The 12,583-nt window shown below is 42.9% G+C and overlaps 1 protein-coding gene across 1 annotated transcript; it reads right to left on the minus strand.

The window, feature by feature from the left end:
* Nucleotides 1-5,317: 5,317 nt before the first annotated feature.
* Nucleotides 5,318-11,851, minus strand: GJC1 (gap junction protein gamma 1). The gene is made up of 2 exons (XM_006776875.2): nucleotides 11,772-11,851; nucleotides 5,318-11,010 (listed from the first exon to the last, which is right to left on the minus strand). The coding sequence occupies exon 2, from the start codon at nucleotides 10,988-10,990 to the stop codon at nucleotides 9,800-9,802; it is 1,191 nt and encodes a 396-aa protein (XP_006776938.1). The 5' UTR covers nucleotides 10,991-11,010; nucleotides 11,772-11,851; the 3' UTR covers nucleotides 5,318-9,799.
* Nucleotides 11,852-12,583: the final 732 nt, after the last annotated feature.

Consider the following 12,583-nt stretch of genomic DNA (forward strand, 5'->3'; position numbering starts at 1 on the left):
TCAAGGGCATGTACCTGGGTTGCAGGCACATCCCCAGTGGGAGGTGTGCAGGAGGCAGCTGATCGATGTCTCTCTCTCATCGATGTTTCTGACTCTCTATCTCTCTCCCTTCCTCTCTGTAAAAAATCAATAAAATATATTTTAAAAAAAAATGAAGAGCAGATCCTAAGAAAGAATCAACATCTCACTTGATTCCTCCTGCAAACCGCCCCCCGCCCCAACCTTTGTGTGAATTCCTACAATGATGGGAAACACACCTCAAAAAAGCAAGATTGTTTACCAGAAAGTCCTGGCTGGTGTGGATCAATGGTTAGGGCATACCCCCCACCCTGCACATAAACCAAAGGGTCTCAGGTTTGATTCCTAGTCAAGGGCACATACCTGGGTTGCAGGTTCGATCCCCAGTCCCGGTCAGGGCACATGCAGGAAGCAACCAATGTGTTGACGCATTTCTCTCTTTCCTTCCCTCCCTCTCTCCCTTCCACTCTCTTTGCAAGAGAAACATCAATCAGCTGCCTCCTGCATGCCCCCTACCAGGGACTGAGCCCAATCCAGGCATGTGCCCCAGCCAGGGGAATCTAACGGTGCATAGGGACGATGCTCAACCAACTGAGCCACATGGGCCAGGGCTATTTTTATCTTTAAAATCGATTTTATTGATTTTTTACAGAGCGGGAGAGGGATAGTTAGAAACATTGATGAGAAATATCAATCAGCTGCCTCCTGCACACTCCCCACAGGGTATGTGCCTGCAACCAAGGTAAATGCCCTCGACCGGAATCGAACCTGGGACCCTTGAGTCCGCAGGCCGACGCTCTATCCACTGAGCCAAAGCGGTCAGGGCCCAGGGCTATTTTTAAAATCCAACAAGGATTGTCTAGATGAGCATGGAAATTGTGGGCCATTTTTATTTTCTACATACTTTTGTGTTTCTAGATGAATAAATGCATGTGTGCTTTTAAAAAGAGACAATGGTAATAATGGCTTTCTAGGGAGTGGGCAATTACTGATGTATTTTGCTTTCTCTTTATTTTCTGAATTATCCAAGTTGTTTTCTTTTATAAGGAGCATGTAATAATACCTTCATAACCAGAAATAAAGTCATTAAAATAGAATAACAAGAAAAGCAGGCAATGATAATTATGTTTAAAAAAGACGCCGAAGTCATTGAATGACACCCTGAAAAAGAGCACATTGTCTGTAAATTATTCCCCGTAATTTTAAGAACTTAGAAAAAGCTGTAGAGCGCTTACATTTCATTTTACGTAGTCTGTGTTATGGTGCGTAAGCTCTGTTTATGGACAGTTATTTCATGAATACTAGCAGTAGACGTTCCTGTCCAATTTCTGTGTTCCCGCTAAAGAAAGTTAAATTTAAGTAAGTTCTCTACTTTTGGTGCCTCTAATTTTGGATTTGGGGGCTGGTAGCCTGCTATTACTAAAGGTAATTTAATTGTTGAATAAATATTTGCTAAGCAAAGAACAGACACATATATATGCTTGTATGTGCATAAATGCTTCTGGAAAGAAATGTTAAACAGTGATTACCTCTGAGGAGTGGGAATAGAAAGGAATATGAGGAGGACTTTCACTTTTTTATATCCTTTAGTATTGATCAAAATTCTTTCATTTTATTTTACTAAGTTTATTGTTTTTTAATTGTGATTAAAAAAAATACAGCCCTGGCCAATTGGAGCATCATCCCAACATGTCAACGTTGTGGGTTCAATCCCTGGTCAGGGCACTTGCAGGCGTCAACTGATGGGCACATGAATAGGTAGGAACAGGTCAATGTTTCTCTTTATCTCCCTTTAAAATCATTAAATAAAAAATTTTAAAAAAGAGAACAAAAACCTTCCCTTAAAAAGACAACATTTACCCAGAGTGAAAGAGAGGAAAACATCAATGATGAGAAAGAAACATTGGTCAGCTGCCTCCAGCACACCCCCCACCAGGGATCGAGCCCGAAACACAGGCATGTGCCCTGACCAGGAATCAAACCTGCGACCTCTTGGTGCCTGGGACGACGCTCAACCAACTGAGCCACACGGTCCAGGCCAGGGTTGCCAGTTTTAGCAAATAAAAATACAGGACACTCAGTTAAATGTGAATTTTGGATAAACAATTAAAAAAAATATATTAGTATGTTCCACATAATACATAAAAATTATTCACTGTTGATCTGAGATTCAAATGTAACCAGGCAGCCTGTATCTTATCTGGCGACCCCAAGTCAAGGGTAATGGGCTCCTGCCCAGGACACCTATTTCAGGCCAACCTATGCTGACCTATTCGCAACCTTCTCCAGCAGCGCCTCCCTGTGCTATGGCATTCCACATCGCCACTTACCGCACAGAAACACCACCACCACCACCACCACCACCACCACCAGCAGAAACCACCCTTGTCTTTTCACCCCGCAGTTGTGCCTACTGATGTGCTCAGGGGTTGGTTCAGTTAAATATTGAGTAGTATCTGTTAAGTGTCCTCCTAGCAATTTCCCAGAATCTTAGCCCACTACTCCAAAGAGCTGGCTTGAATGGCCACACACCCCACACTGTCTCGTCAACAAGCCCCCAGGAGCAAACCACTGGAACTGAACAGCCACATCACAGGCAGGTCTATAATCACGACTGGTTCCAACGCGGCAGAGCCTCATCCATGACCATGTCCCTCTATGAACGTGAAGCAAGCAATCCGTCGACAATTTGCACTTACCGTGTTCCCAGGGCTTTGCCATTGAAGTTGCCTTAAGGAGGCCGGTCACTGCTCTTAGAAGCACCGGGGTACAGGGTCCACAGCGGTTCTCAACCTGTGGGTCGCGACCCCTTTGACGGTCAAACGACCCTTTCACAGGGGTCGCCTAAGACCATCCTGCATATCAGATATTTACATGACGATTCATAACAGTAGCAACATGACAGTTATGAAGTAGCAACGAAAATAATTTTCTGGTTGGGTCACAACACGAGGAACTGTATTTAAAGGGCCAGCAAGTTGAGAACCACTGGCATGCCTCTGCCTGCTGGGCAGAAGCCACAGCTGCAACATGCTTTCAAAGGAAAAAGGGCCACGCCCTGGCTGGTGTTTCTGTGGTGAGATATCAGCCTGCCCACCAAAGGTCCTCAGGTTTGATTCCTGGTCAAGGGCATGTCCCTGGGTTATAGGTTCAATCCCCGCCCTGGTCCAGGCTCATGGAGGCAACTAATTGATGTGTCTCACATCAATCTCTTTCTCTCTCCCTTCCACTTGCTCTAAAAATCAATAAAAAAAATAATGTCCTCAAGTAAGGGTTTAAAAAAAAAAAAAAAAAAGAGCCAGGCCAAAGGAGCTCCCTTTGTCTTTTCCAGTGTTCCCGGAGTGAAGGTAAAATTTCGCCTCCACAGGACTACAGAAACTAAAAATAAAATGTAAAAAGCGATCCAGTTCTGTGCCATTTCCCCATGGTCAGGTCCCATTCAGGTCACTGGTTATGTACGCACGGAAACCGGTTATGAACAGTTGCTTGGTTCTGCTCCGCCTGGAGTGTAAGGCTGTCAGCCAGCCGTGCCCTCTGCGCTGGCCCCGGGAGCAGAGCAGACAAGGATACAGGCGGGAGGTTCAGCCGAGGGTGAAGAGGGAACCCGGTCAGCTCTTCCTCGAGGCACCAGTGGGCTTCCTTAGGTTCTCTTCCACATCCCCGCCCGAGTCTAGTTTAAAGCAGGCACAGCACGTCAAGGACAGGGCAAGGAAACGCACCATTTCCTCAGGACCGAGCGGGCCAGGAGAGAAAACCAACTGGTGACAAACGCTTGTTGCCATGTCATCGTCCCTTAATACCTCTCCCCCCTTTAAAAAAAAACATTTTTATTGATTTCAGAGAGGAAGGGAGAGGGAGAGAAAGATAGAAGCATCAATGATGAGAGAGAATCATTGATTGGCTGCCTCATGCACACCCACACTGAGGATCGAGTCCATAACCCGGGCATGTGCCCTGACTGGGAATCCGACCCATGACCTCCTGGTTCATAGGTGGACACTCAAGCACTGAGCCACACTGGTCGGGCCCTAGCCCCTTTATTCGCAAACCTTAATGGAAGAATTACCAAGATAATTTTTGGGTAATGCAATTACTATCTTCCAGGGATGGTTACTCAACTATACACTAAAAAGGGTTTTTAATCATCTAGAGAACTTATTAATCTTGATTATGTAGGTCTGAGATGGGTCCAAGGAACTTACATTTTAATCAGCATTCCTGTTATTTCTTACACAGGTGGTCCAACAGTCACATTCGGAAAAAAACGCTGCAGCCCAGCAAGGTCCACCCAGCAGAGAACCTTCCTCCCTCCGGGAGGAAGCCCCGGACAGCTGCTCTGCACTCGCGGGGAAAAGAGCAAAGCACACTGGACGGAGCACTGGGCGATCACTGTGCAGGCCTGGACTCTGCTCAGCTCCGCCTCCAGGCCCCTATTCCTCATGCCCCTATGGAACACGCTTCCAACCTGAGATAACTAAAGGAGGCAAGCCCTAAAAGTATTGTGTATTAACATAAGCCCTGAAAACTTAGAAACAGTGTTTTAAATCCTCTGTAGCAAACACATTTTACCTTTGATGCCAACACCTTTTCCAGGTATGAGTCTCTGTACTGATGGTAAATCTGACCCAAAAATGCACTTTCGAAACCAGCAGTGACTAACTGCTCCAACAGTTTCCAAGCAGCTCAGAGGTGTGCGTATTACCAAACACGGCCGGCTAACCAGTTTACAGTCTGTTCTGCTGAGGGTGAGCTCCGTGCGTAAACCACCAGCCAGCCGTTCTGTATCCGGGGAACAGGGGACGTTATTGCAATAGATCCGACCTCTCCCACATTCTCTTCTCAGGAGGTACACTGGGTTTACCGAGATTGGTCTATGTCTTCGGGGAGCATCCCCCCCAGAAGGCACTCCTCTCGGAGAAAAGGCCCTGAGAAACCAAGGGAGCCAGAGACAGGGCGTGTTTCTGTGCCTGGTCCTCCTCGCACACAAGGCCACCTACCCTCATCGTGATGCCACAAATACACAGACCCCTTCGGCCACGGCCATCCCAGCGGAGTGCTAACCAGCTGTGAAAAAAGGCATCTCCTGAGCTCAAACCTCTACTGGGAATGCTTCCTGCTCATGCATTCCCACAGAGATCGGCTTACAGGTGGATGTAGAACCGACTTCTGTATCATGTTTTCTGTGTAAACCATTAAGCTCTCGAGTACTACTGTATACAAAGAATGGGGCAATATCCCCAATATGGCATTTCCTGGCAGCTGAGTTTTCAAGTTTGGGAAAAGATGCACAGACCACGAGTGAATCTTCTAAACTGTATTTGGAACTGACAAAACATTTGGGACTGAAAGAAATCTTTCTAGAGACAAGGCCCTGAGCACAGAGTCTGTCCCCAACCGTAAAGTTTTACATCAACTGTACAAAACAAAATTAGCAACAAGTGATCTTTGGCACTAGAATGGGTAATCCTTAGCTGTTCATACAATATCCAAACTGCATGCCACATGATAAGAGATTGCTGGTTAACAGTTGTTTACATTTAAGTTATCTTAATAAGTTGGAAGTCCTAGCTAAGTTTTTCAGTATCAATACCCTAACCATAGCTGACACTTAGTGCCTGAGGTAGAGACTTCTGTAAGAGATTTATTAAAGAAAACACAATTGAGAGTACAATAAAGAAAAAGATTTCCAATCTTGGAAGCATAGACAGCCACATGTTTTTGCTGACTCAACAAGCCAACCCCGAAGTGCACAACTCTTACTTCCTTTATTTCTGTAGAGATTTTGCTTGGGAAGAGGACTTCCTTTGGTTTGAACTCCTGGATTCTGGAATGCTCTGGATTGCTCCTTTAGAAAGTACGGTTACTAACATGATATGTGCACAACGCAAACTGACTTCACATTATTCAAAACACAATTGCATTCGCGACAACATGTAAAATCTTTTAAACTCTCCATGATGTGTGGCCAGCATGAGTGAAAAGCATGCAACTCAACCTAATGATTCTAATACTTGATGGTGACTGTGAATTATTACAGGCGTATGATACATAGGTGAGTTGCAATTTGTTTCCAAACTCTGTACTGTATAGGTGCGGGGCGTTATTATTTTCAGGTGGGAAGACTCTTCATGAGATTACATGATTCTATAAAGATCACCTAGTACTGGGGACCTTCCTATTAAAATGACCAGCAACTGGATACCTTTGACTTCAGGTACTTTTCTTCAGTCAGGAAAGACCTTTCCTTCACAGAAAGGTGTTTCTTAAAGTAGGTTCAAGTAAAATGTATTTGCCTTTTACTGAAAACTGGCTGGCTAAAATTTACCATAAACTATAAGTATTATTTTTAGAAGTATACTGTCCTCTAAATGAGACAGGAAGCATAAAGATGGATATTCATAAGCTTAAGGGTAAAGCATAGGTATAACGCACGGGAATAACATTTACTTCCATTCTTGGTATAAACTGCCTAGAGCAAATATTTTAAGCCCTCACTGATTCCTGTGATAAAGAGCACTGATGGACATCTTACTACCATCACAGTTCTTTACATCTTTTTTTTTTAAGCTTTAAGTTCAGATAAATAACCAATAACAATAGTTGGTCTTCTGATACCTTTACCACAGGCTCGGTCCAACTACTTCATAACACTTTTGAAAGGAAAGTGGTTCCTGAAACTTGGAAAAGCAAAATGAACTGCCTCATTTCATACCAAGAAGAAATGACATAATTAAGGTACTTGATGATGGTTTTTTTTTCTCTTTAAAGATATAGGTGTCCTTTAAAAAGACTATTAGTAGTCCTAACCTCCAGGAAGATTTTAGATGACAAAGTTCATTTTTATCAAAGTAATTCTACAGACATTAGACATTAGTCAAGGAAAATCCCCAGAAAAACTGACTTTGAATGAGAAGACACTTGTGGTTTTAAATGAAATATCGAAACAGGCAAAACTAAGTCATCAAGCAAACTCGAAACCACAAAATGAACATTAACATTTCTCTAGGAGAAAATGTTACCGAATTATCCCTCAAATTTAAACTAAGAAAAAAGCCTGTTCCTTTTACAAATCTCTCTGGATAACAGATTTTAAGGAAGACAGCAAAGGACACACCACATTTAAACAAAACCAACAGTATGCTAAGGTATATAAACATGATTGCATCCTGATTCTCAGCGGTGAAGAACTAAACCCTCAACTTCTATCTAGAGAAGCAAATATCCTACAACAGAGCATGTCTTACACGGCAATTCAAAGGAATATGATTCTGACAAGAAAAAAATGCTGACACACTTTTCATACAAATACCTGCAAGTTCTAGGACAATAGCTGGAATGATATTTTTATAGATTCACTGTAGACCAAATCAATGGATTAACCTAGACACTGACAGGGCCATTTTCTTAATGTGGGTTCACAGATGTCATTAGGGGGAAATGGCTTTGGCAAACTCTTATGTTCAAAGGCTGAAAGAAATATACTAAGAAAGAAGTGAGAGCTGAGAAACCCATGTCCCAATTAAAACTTTAGTGACAGACTAAATATGGGTTTTTAAATGTGTATGCACATGTGAATATTTCTCTACATACTTTAAGAAGGTGAAGAATTAATTATCCAGACACAAAAGGTAACATTCTCACCAGAACAAACCAAGAGAAACACCAGGGGCACCAATTGTAGGAACAATGGATACTTCTGGCGCCAAATGTCGGCCTGGCATTTCCGCCGGACTCCCTCCCTCTCCTCACTTTCAAACTTTTCTGCTGGCAACGCCTTGCTGTTCCTCAGGCTCTGAAGAGACAGATGTGAGTGTGTGTGCATTTTCCGTCCTTCAATGACAACATCTGCATGAAGCTCTAGTAACTAAGAGGTAATTGATAGTTCCTTATCTTAGCTAGGCTTAGGTATTTACCATCTTGCCTGCTTTTGTAGTTAATTTCCTTATTATACATTTAGTTTGAAGGAAATTGCACGTCTATTAATTATCCAGGATACATACATGTATAATTTTCCGAAACTTCCCCTTCAGTCTCACCTGAACTTACTTGGTGCTTAAGATGTTTAGAGATCCAGGGGAACTTCTCTAGGACAAAATTATTAATGTGTGTGTGTGTGTCAGCAAAATAAAGGTAAATGCAGGGCTAGAAAATAAGCTTAAATTTTCTACTGAGTTTCTTTTGTTTGGGGGTAGGAGTGGAAGAAATGCAATGGAGGTCAACAAAGAAAAAAGAAAAGAAAGAACAGCACCAAGATGCTGTTTTAGGATTCTCATTTCAAAATTGACATAAAAAAAAATAATACTTTTAGAATTTCAAAGTCAGAGGTGGCTTATGACAGCTTCCTGTTGGAAAGAGAGAGATACCCAAAATGAAATTTCCATAGTGAAGCGGAAGTCCCTTCCTTGAAATCTTTAACAGGCTCTTACTCAGAAGCTCATCAACTGTACGACAAACGACGTGAACCTGACAGGAGAGCAAAGCTCGCCAACATAATACAAGTTTGAAAATGGCAATAAAATACTGCAAAATATGAGTGTTACATGACATTAATGTTTGTCACTGACAAATTAATATGCCTACAAACATATTTGTAGGGAATAAATACTGGAATTCTCTTTAGATCTATTTACAGATAAAATCCCCGGTCTGACTGGTCTTCCGGGCAGAAAACGACATTGGCAGAAGTATGCAAATTATAAAAGTTCCGTGGTAAATTATAAAAAATAAGGAATTTGGATTTAGGCCTTCCACCATATGCAGCACAAGGAGCTTTGAGTATTCTTAGCTTACAAGGGAATTTTTGTATTTCTAATGTTAACATATAAAGAAAATACCCACCACTGGTTTCTTAAACTAGAGAGAGGCAGGTTTCTGGATAGAGATTTAAGGCAAATCAAACAGGTCCACAACTGAACACCCTGTCAGGGCTCATTTTGCAGGCGTGGTTTGCGCTGTGGTAGAGGAATCTCAGTGACTCCTGACAGTCTCCACACTGCTGCAGAACTGCGGGTACCAGCCTTTGGAAGAACTTAAATGACACACATCAAAGCATATCCTGGCAATGCTTGATATTTAGAGGAATCCTGCAGGGAATCATTTATCTCCTTTGAAAATACAAATAGGTTTTCAAAGACAGATACAACTCTGGGCACATGAATGAGATTCAAAGATTTCCCACGTTCTAACCTCCTTCTACTGTGGACGGTCTTTCTAAGACTGAAAACTGACTCCTCCACCCCCTCCTCCTCATATATTTGAAATTATCCCTGCATCACGAGAGGCACTTTTATTAGGTGTAGCATCTATTAAAAAACATGAAACCCAGGACAGAAATATGCTGAACAAAGTAATAACACTAGTCTAACAGGCATTACCTTAGGATTTTCCCCCTTTAATATAAAAGTATAACTACAGTGGTCCAATGTACAAGTACAAAAAAAAAGTTCGCATACTAAAAAAGAGAAAAAGTTCCATAATACTGTACATACAAAAATTGTTCAACAAGAATGATTTAAATATATCTGTTCTTTTCCAGATCTGGAAGACACAAATGTAAAGTCTACAACTGTATTATTGCTGGAACATGTGCCCAGGAACACTATGTTTCCCTTCCTTTTCCTCTGTCCCAGCCCCGCCTTCAGAGTCCCCTGAGCTCGGATCACAAGCCAACAGCATCCCTGAAGATAACCAGAGCCAAGTGTTTACTCAATGGAAGTCATTATTCAGTGAGCCGCTGCTTACCATAAACTATGAAGAGCACAAGTTCTAAGCCCAGCCAAGATTAAATCCAGACGGAGGTCTTCCCATTCCCTGATTTGCTACTCGTACTGCTTTTGTTGGACCCAGCTTTAGACCCCACTTTGGCTTTTTTCTCCCGGGGAGCAGGGGGGTTGTTCTGGTGATTGTAGGCCTGGATTGCCAGATCCAAGCGTTCCTGAGCCATCCTGATCTCCCGCTGCAGCGTCTCCAGGTCGGCGGGGAGGTGCTCCTCGTGGCTGCCGTACTGTTGCTCCTGGGCGATGTTGGCCCTGTTCTGCTTGTAGGCGATCTTCGCATTAGACAGCTCGGTGTACTGAATTTGATCTGGTTTGACGGCGATGTTATAGCCAGGGGGAGCAGACGGTGTATTCCAGGTGAAAGGGTAATTATACACACCCGGGTCTTCCAGTTCTCTCCTTTTGCTGTTGAGTGAGTCTCGAATTGTCCCAAAGCCTAAATGGAGCATCTCCCAAACGTTCAGCAACAGGCAGAGGCCTGTAACGCCGTACATTATCAGAAGGAAGATGGTCTTTTCGGTGGGCCTGGAAATAAAGCAGTCTATCTTATGCGGGCAAGGAATTCGACTGCACACATAGGATGGGTGGACTTGGAAGCCATACAGAAAATACTGCCCTATCAGAAAACCCACCTCAAACACGGTCCTCGCCAGCAACTGCAGCACATAGATTTTCATGAGACCATCCTCCCGGATCCGCCGTCGGCCATCATGCTTGGGTTTAGGCTGGCTTTGCTCTTTATTTTCTTTTTCACTTTCTAATTCGACTTCTGGATACATCATGGGATCCTCTTCATGGTCCTCTTCTGTTTCTTCCAGAGCCCGATGCTGTTTCCAACGCATGGCATAGGGTTTGCTCCGAGCAGCCTTCTTGTCTGCTTCGCCATGCTCCATCTTGGCAATCTTATGAATGGCGTAGCCCAGGTACATCACGGAGGGAGTTGCCACCAAGATGATCTGGAATACCCAGAAGCGTACATGGGAGAGGGGTGCAAAGGCATCATAGCAGACATTCTCGCAGCCTGGCTGCTCTGTGTTGCACACAAATTTGCTCTGCTCGTCGTAATAGATGGACTCTCCTCCTACAGCGGTAAGGACAATCCGGAAGACGATCAAGACCGTGAGCCAGATCTTCCCCACAAACGTGGAGTGGTTGTGGATCTCCTCCAGCAGGCGAGTCAGGAAGCTCCAGCTCATGGTGACTGAACTGGTCTGCCCTGATAAAAATGGGAAATCAACAAACATTAAAATCTTAATTTAAATTTTTACTGAAATCTCTAGGAACTACTTTTCTACATACTTGAAATCTAACCTCAAGGCTCACACTAGAATGATGGTTAAAATGAATAGCATCTCATTCTACTACCCTCAGGTAGGACAATTCACCTCAGACTATGAGTACTTGTTTGTGCCGCCAAACTACAAGTCTGGTTTGCTTTCATCTTCCCTAGTTTAAAAGGTAAAATTATAGCTATAATTTCAGGTGTATTTCTCAGACAGAGGCTTTCAGAACTTTATGAAATATAGGTAAGAAATAAACTATTTGGTCCAGGTATGATAAGACCTGGTGACAAAGTATTAAAAATAATTTAAAAGATGGTATGGCTGCAAATAACTGGCAATGATCAAGAACCAATATAAGACAGAAAGAAATTAGGAACACACTCCCTAGCTAGGATCCTGTATTATGTTTCTGGTGAAAATGTGTGCAGAGTGAATTGTGAGGACATTACATCCAACCAATAAGCAAATCCATTTAAAACAGCATTTTGAAGGATAGTTTTATTTTGAGATTCTTAGAACTATGTCTAGAATCCCGGTAAAAACCATCTAAAAAGGATAATGCATATGAAATTCCTAATGCTACCCCTGACACTAAGTACACCTAGCTTTTCTCCTTCTCTTCTTCCCTCTCCGTTTACTTCTGCAGATTATAGGTGATTATCAACATCATCAAAAAAGTCTAAATACACTTTACCTTTTATCCAGAACTTCTGTTATCCAAAGTTTTCTTACAGAAATGATATCTTGCTTACTTTTCCAGACTCCCTCTGGAAAGGGGGGGGAAAAAAAAGGTCATAAGCTTCCTCCCACAGAAAACAATGAATCACTAAAATGTCATTTTCAGGAAGAAATAATCACTCAGGAATCAATCAGCATGAGTTGGAAACAAGCTTGAGTTTGAGTATTACTGCTTTCTCCTCCCAATAGATGTAGTAGGATGAACTTCATAGCAGTGACCCCAAGAGTCTTAAGTCACTGCAGTCTAAGAAAATATGACAGGAAGATGAGTCATTCATGAAAATCTGAAGTAGAACTTGGGCAGCTATAGGAAAAAACCAAGGCAGAAAAACCTCAAACAATTTAAACTGGTCCTAACGGCCTTGCGAAAATCCTCCCTGCATGCTCTAGTCCTGCTCTAGCCTGGAGCAGTCAATACTTCTCACTGGGACTTGAGCTGCCCACTAGGAGCAGCTGTTTAGTTAAAACACCCAACAGCTGGCTCTCAGTCACTGGGACACACTTGTCCCACAGAAGGTGATTTACAAATTCAACTGCTAGAAAACAGCCACATCTGTATTGTGGTAAAAAACAACAAAAACCCCAAGCCCTGACCCATGTTGCTCAATGGTTAGAGCGTCACAGAATGGTCTTGGGTTTGATTCTCAGTCAAGGGCACATACCTGGGCTGCATGTTTGATCCTTGGCCCCAATTGGGGTCACAGGCAGAAGGCAACCAATGTCTCTCCCCCACATCCATGTTTTTCTCTCTGTCCCCTCCTTCCTCCC

Source organism: Myotis davidii, unplaced genomic scaffold (assembly GCF_000327345.1).
Source record: "Myotis davidii unplaced genomic scaffold, ASM32734v1 scaffold109, whole genome shotgun sequence".
In the NCBI taxonomy this organism is placed as follows: Eukaryota; Metazoa; Chordata; class Mammalia; order Chiroptera; family Vespertilionidae; genus Myotis; species Myotis davidii.

What these genes read in the sequence shown, in the direction of transcription:
- GJC1 (XM_006776875.2), bottom strand. Translation starts at nt 10,990, where the DNA reads ATGAGCTGGAGCTTCCTGACTCGCCTGCTGGAGGAGATCCACAACCAC.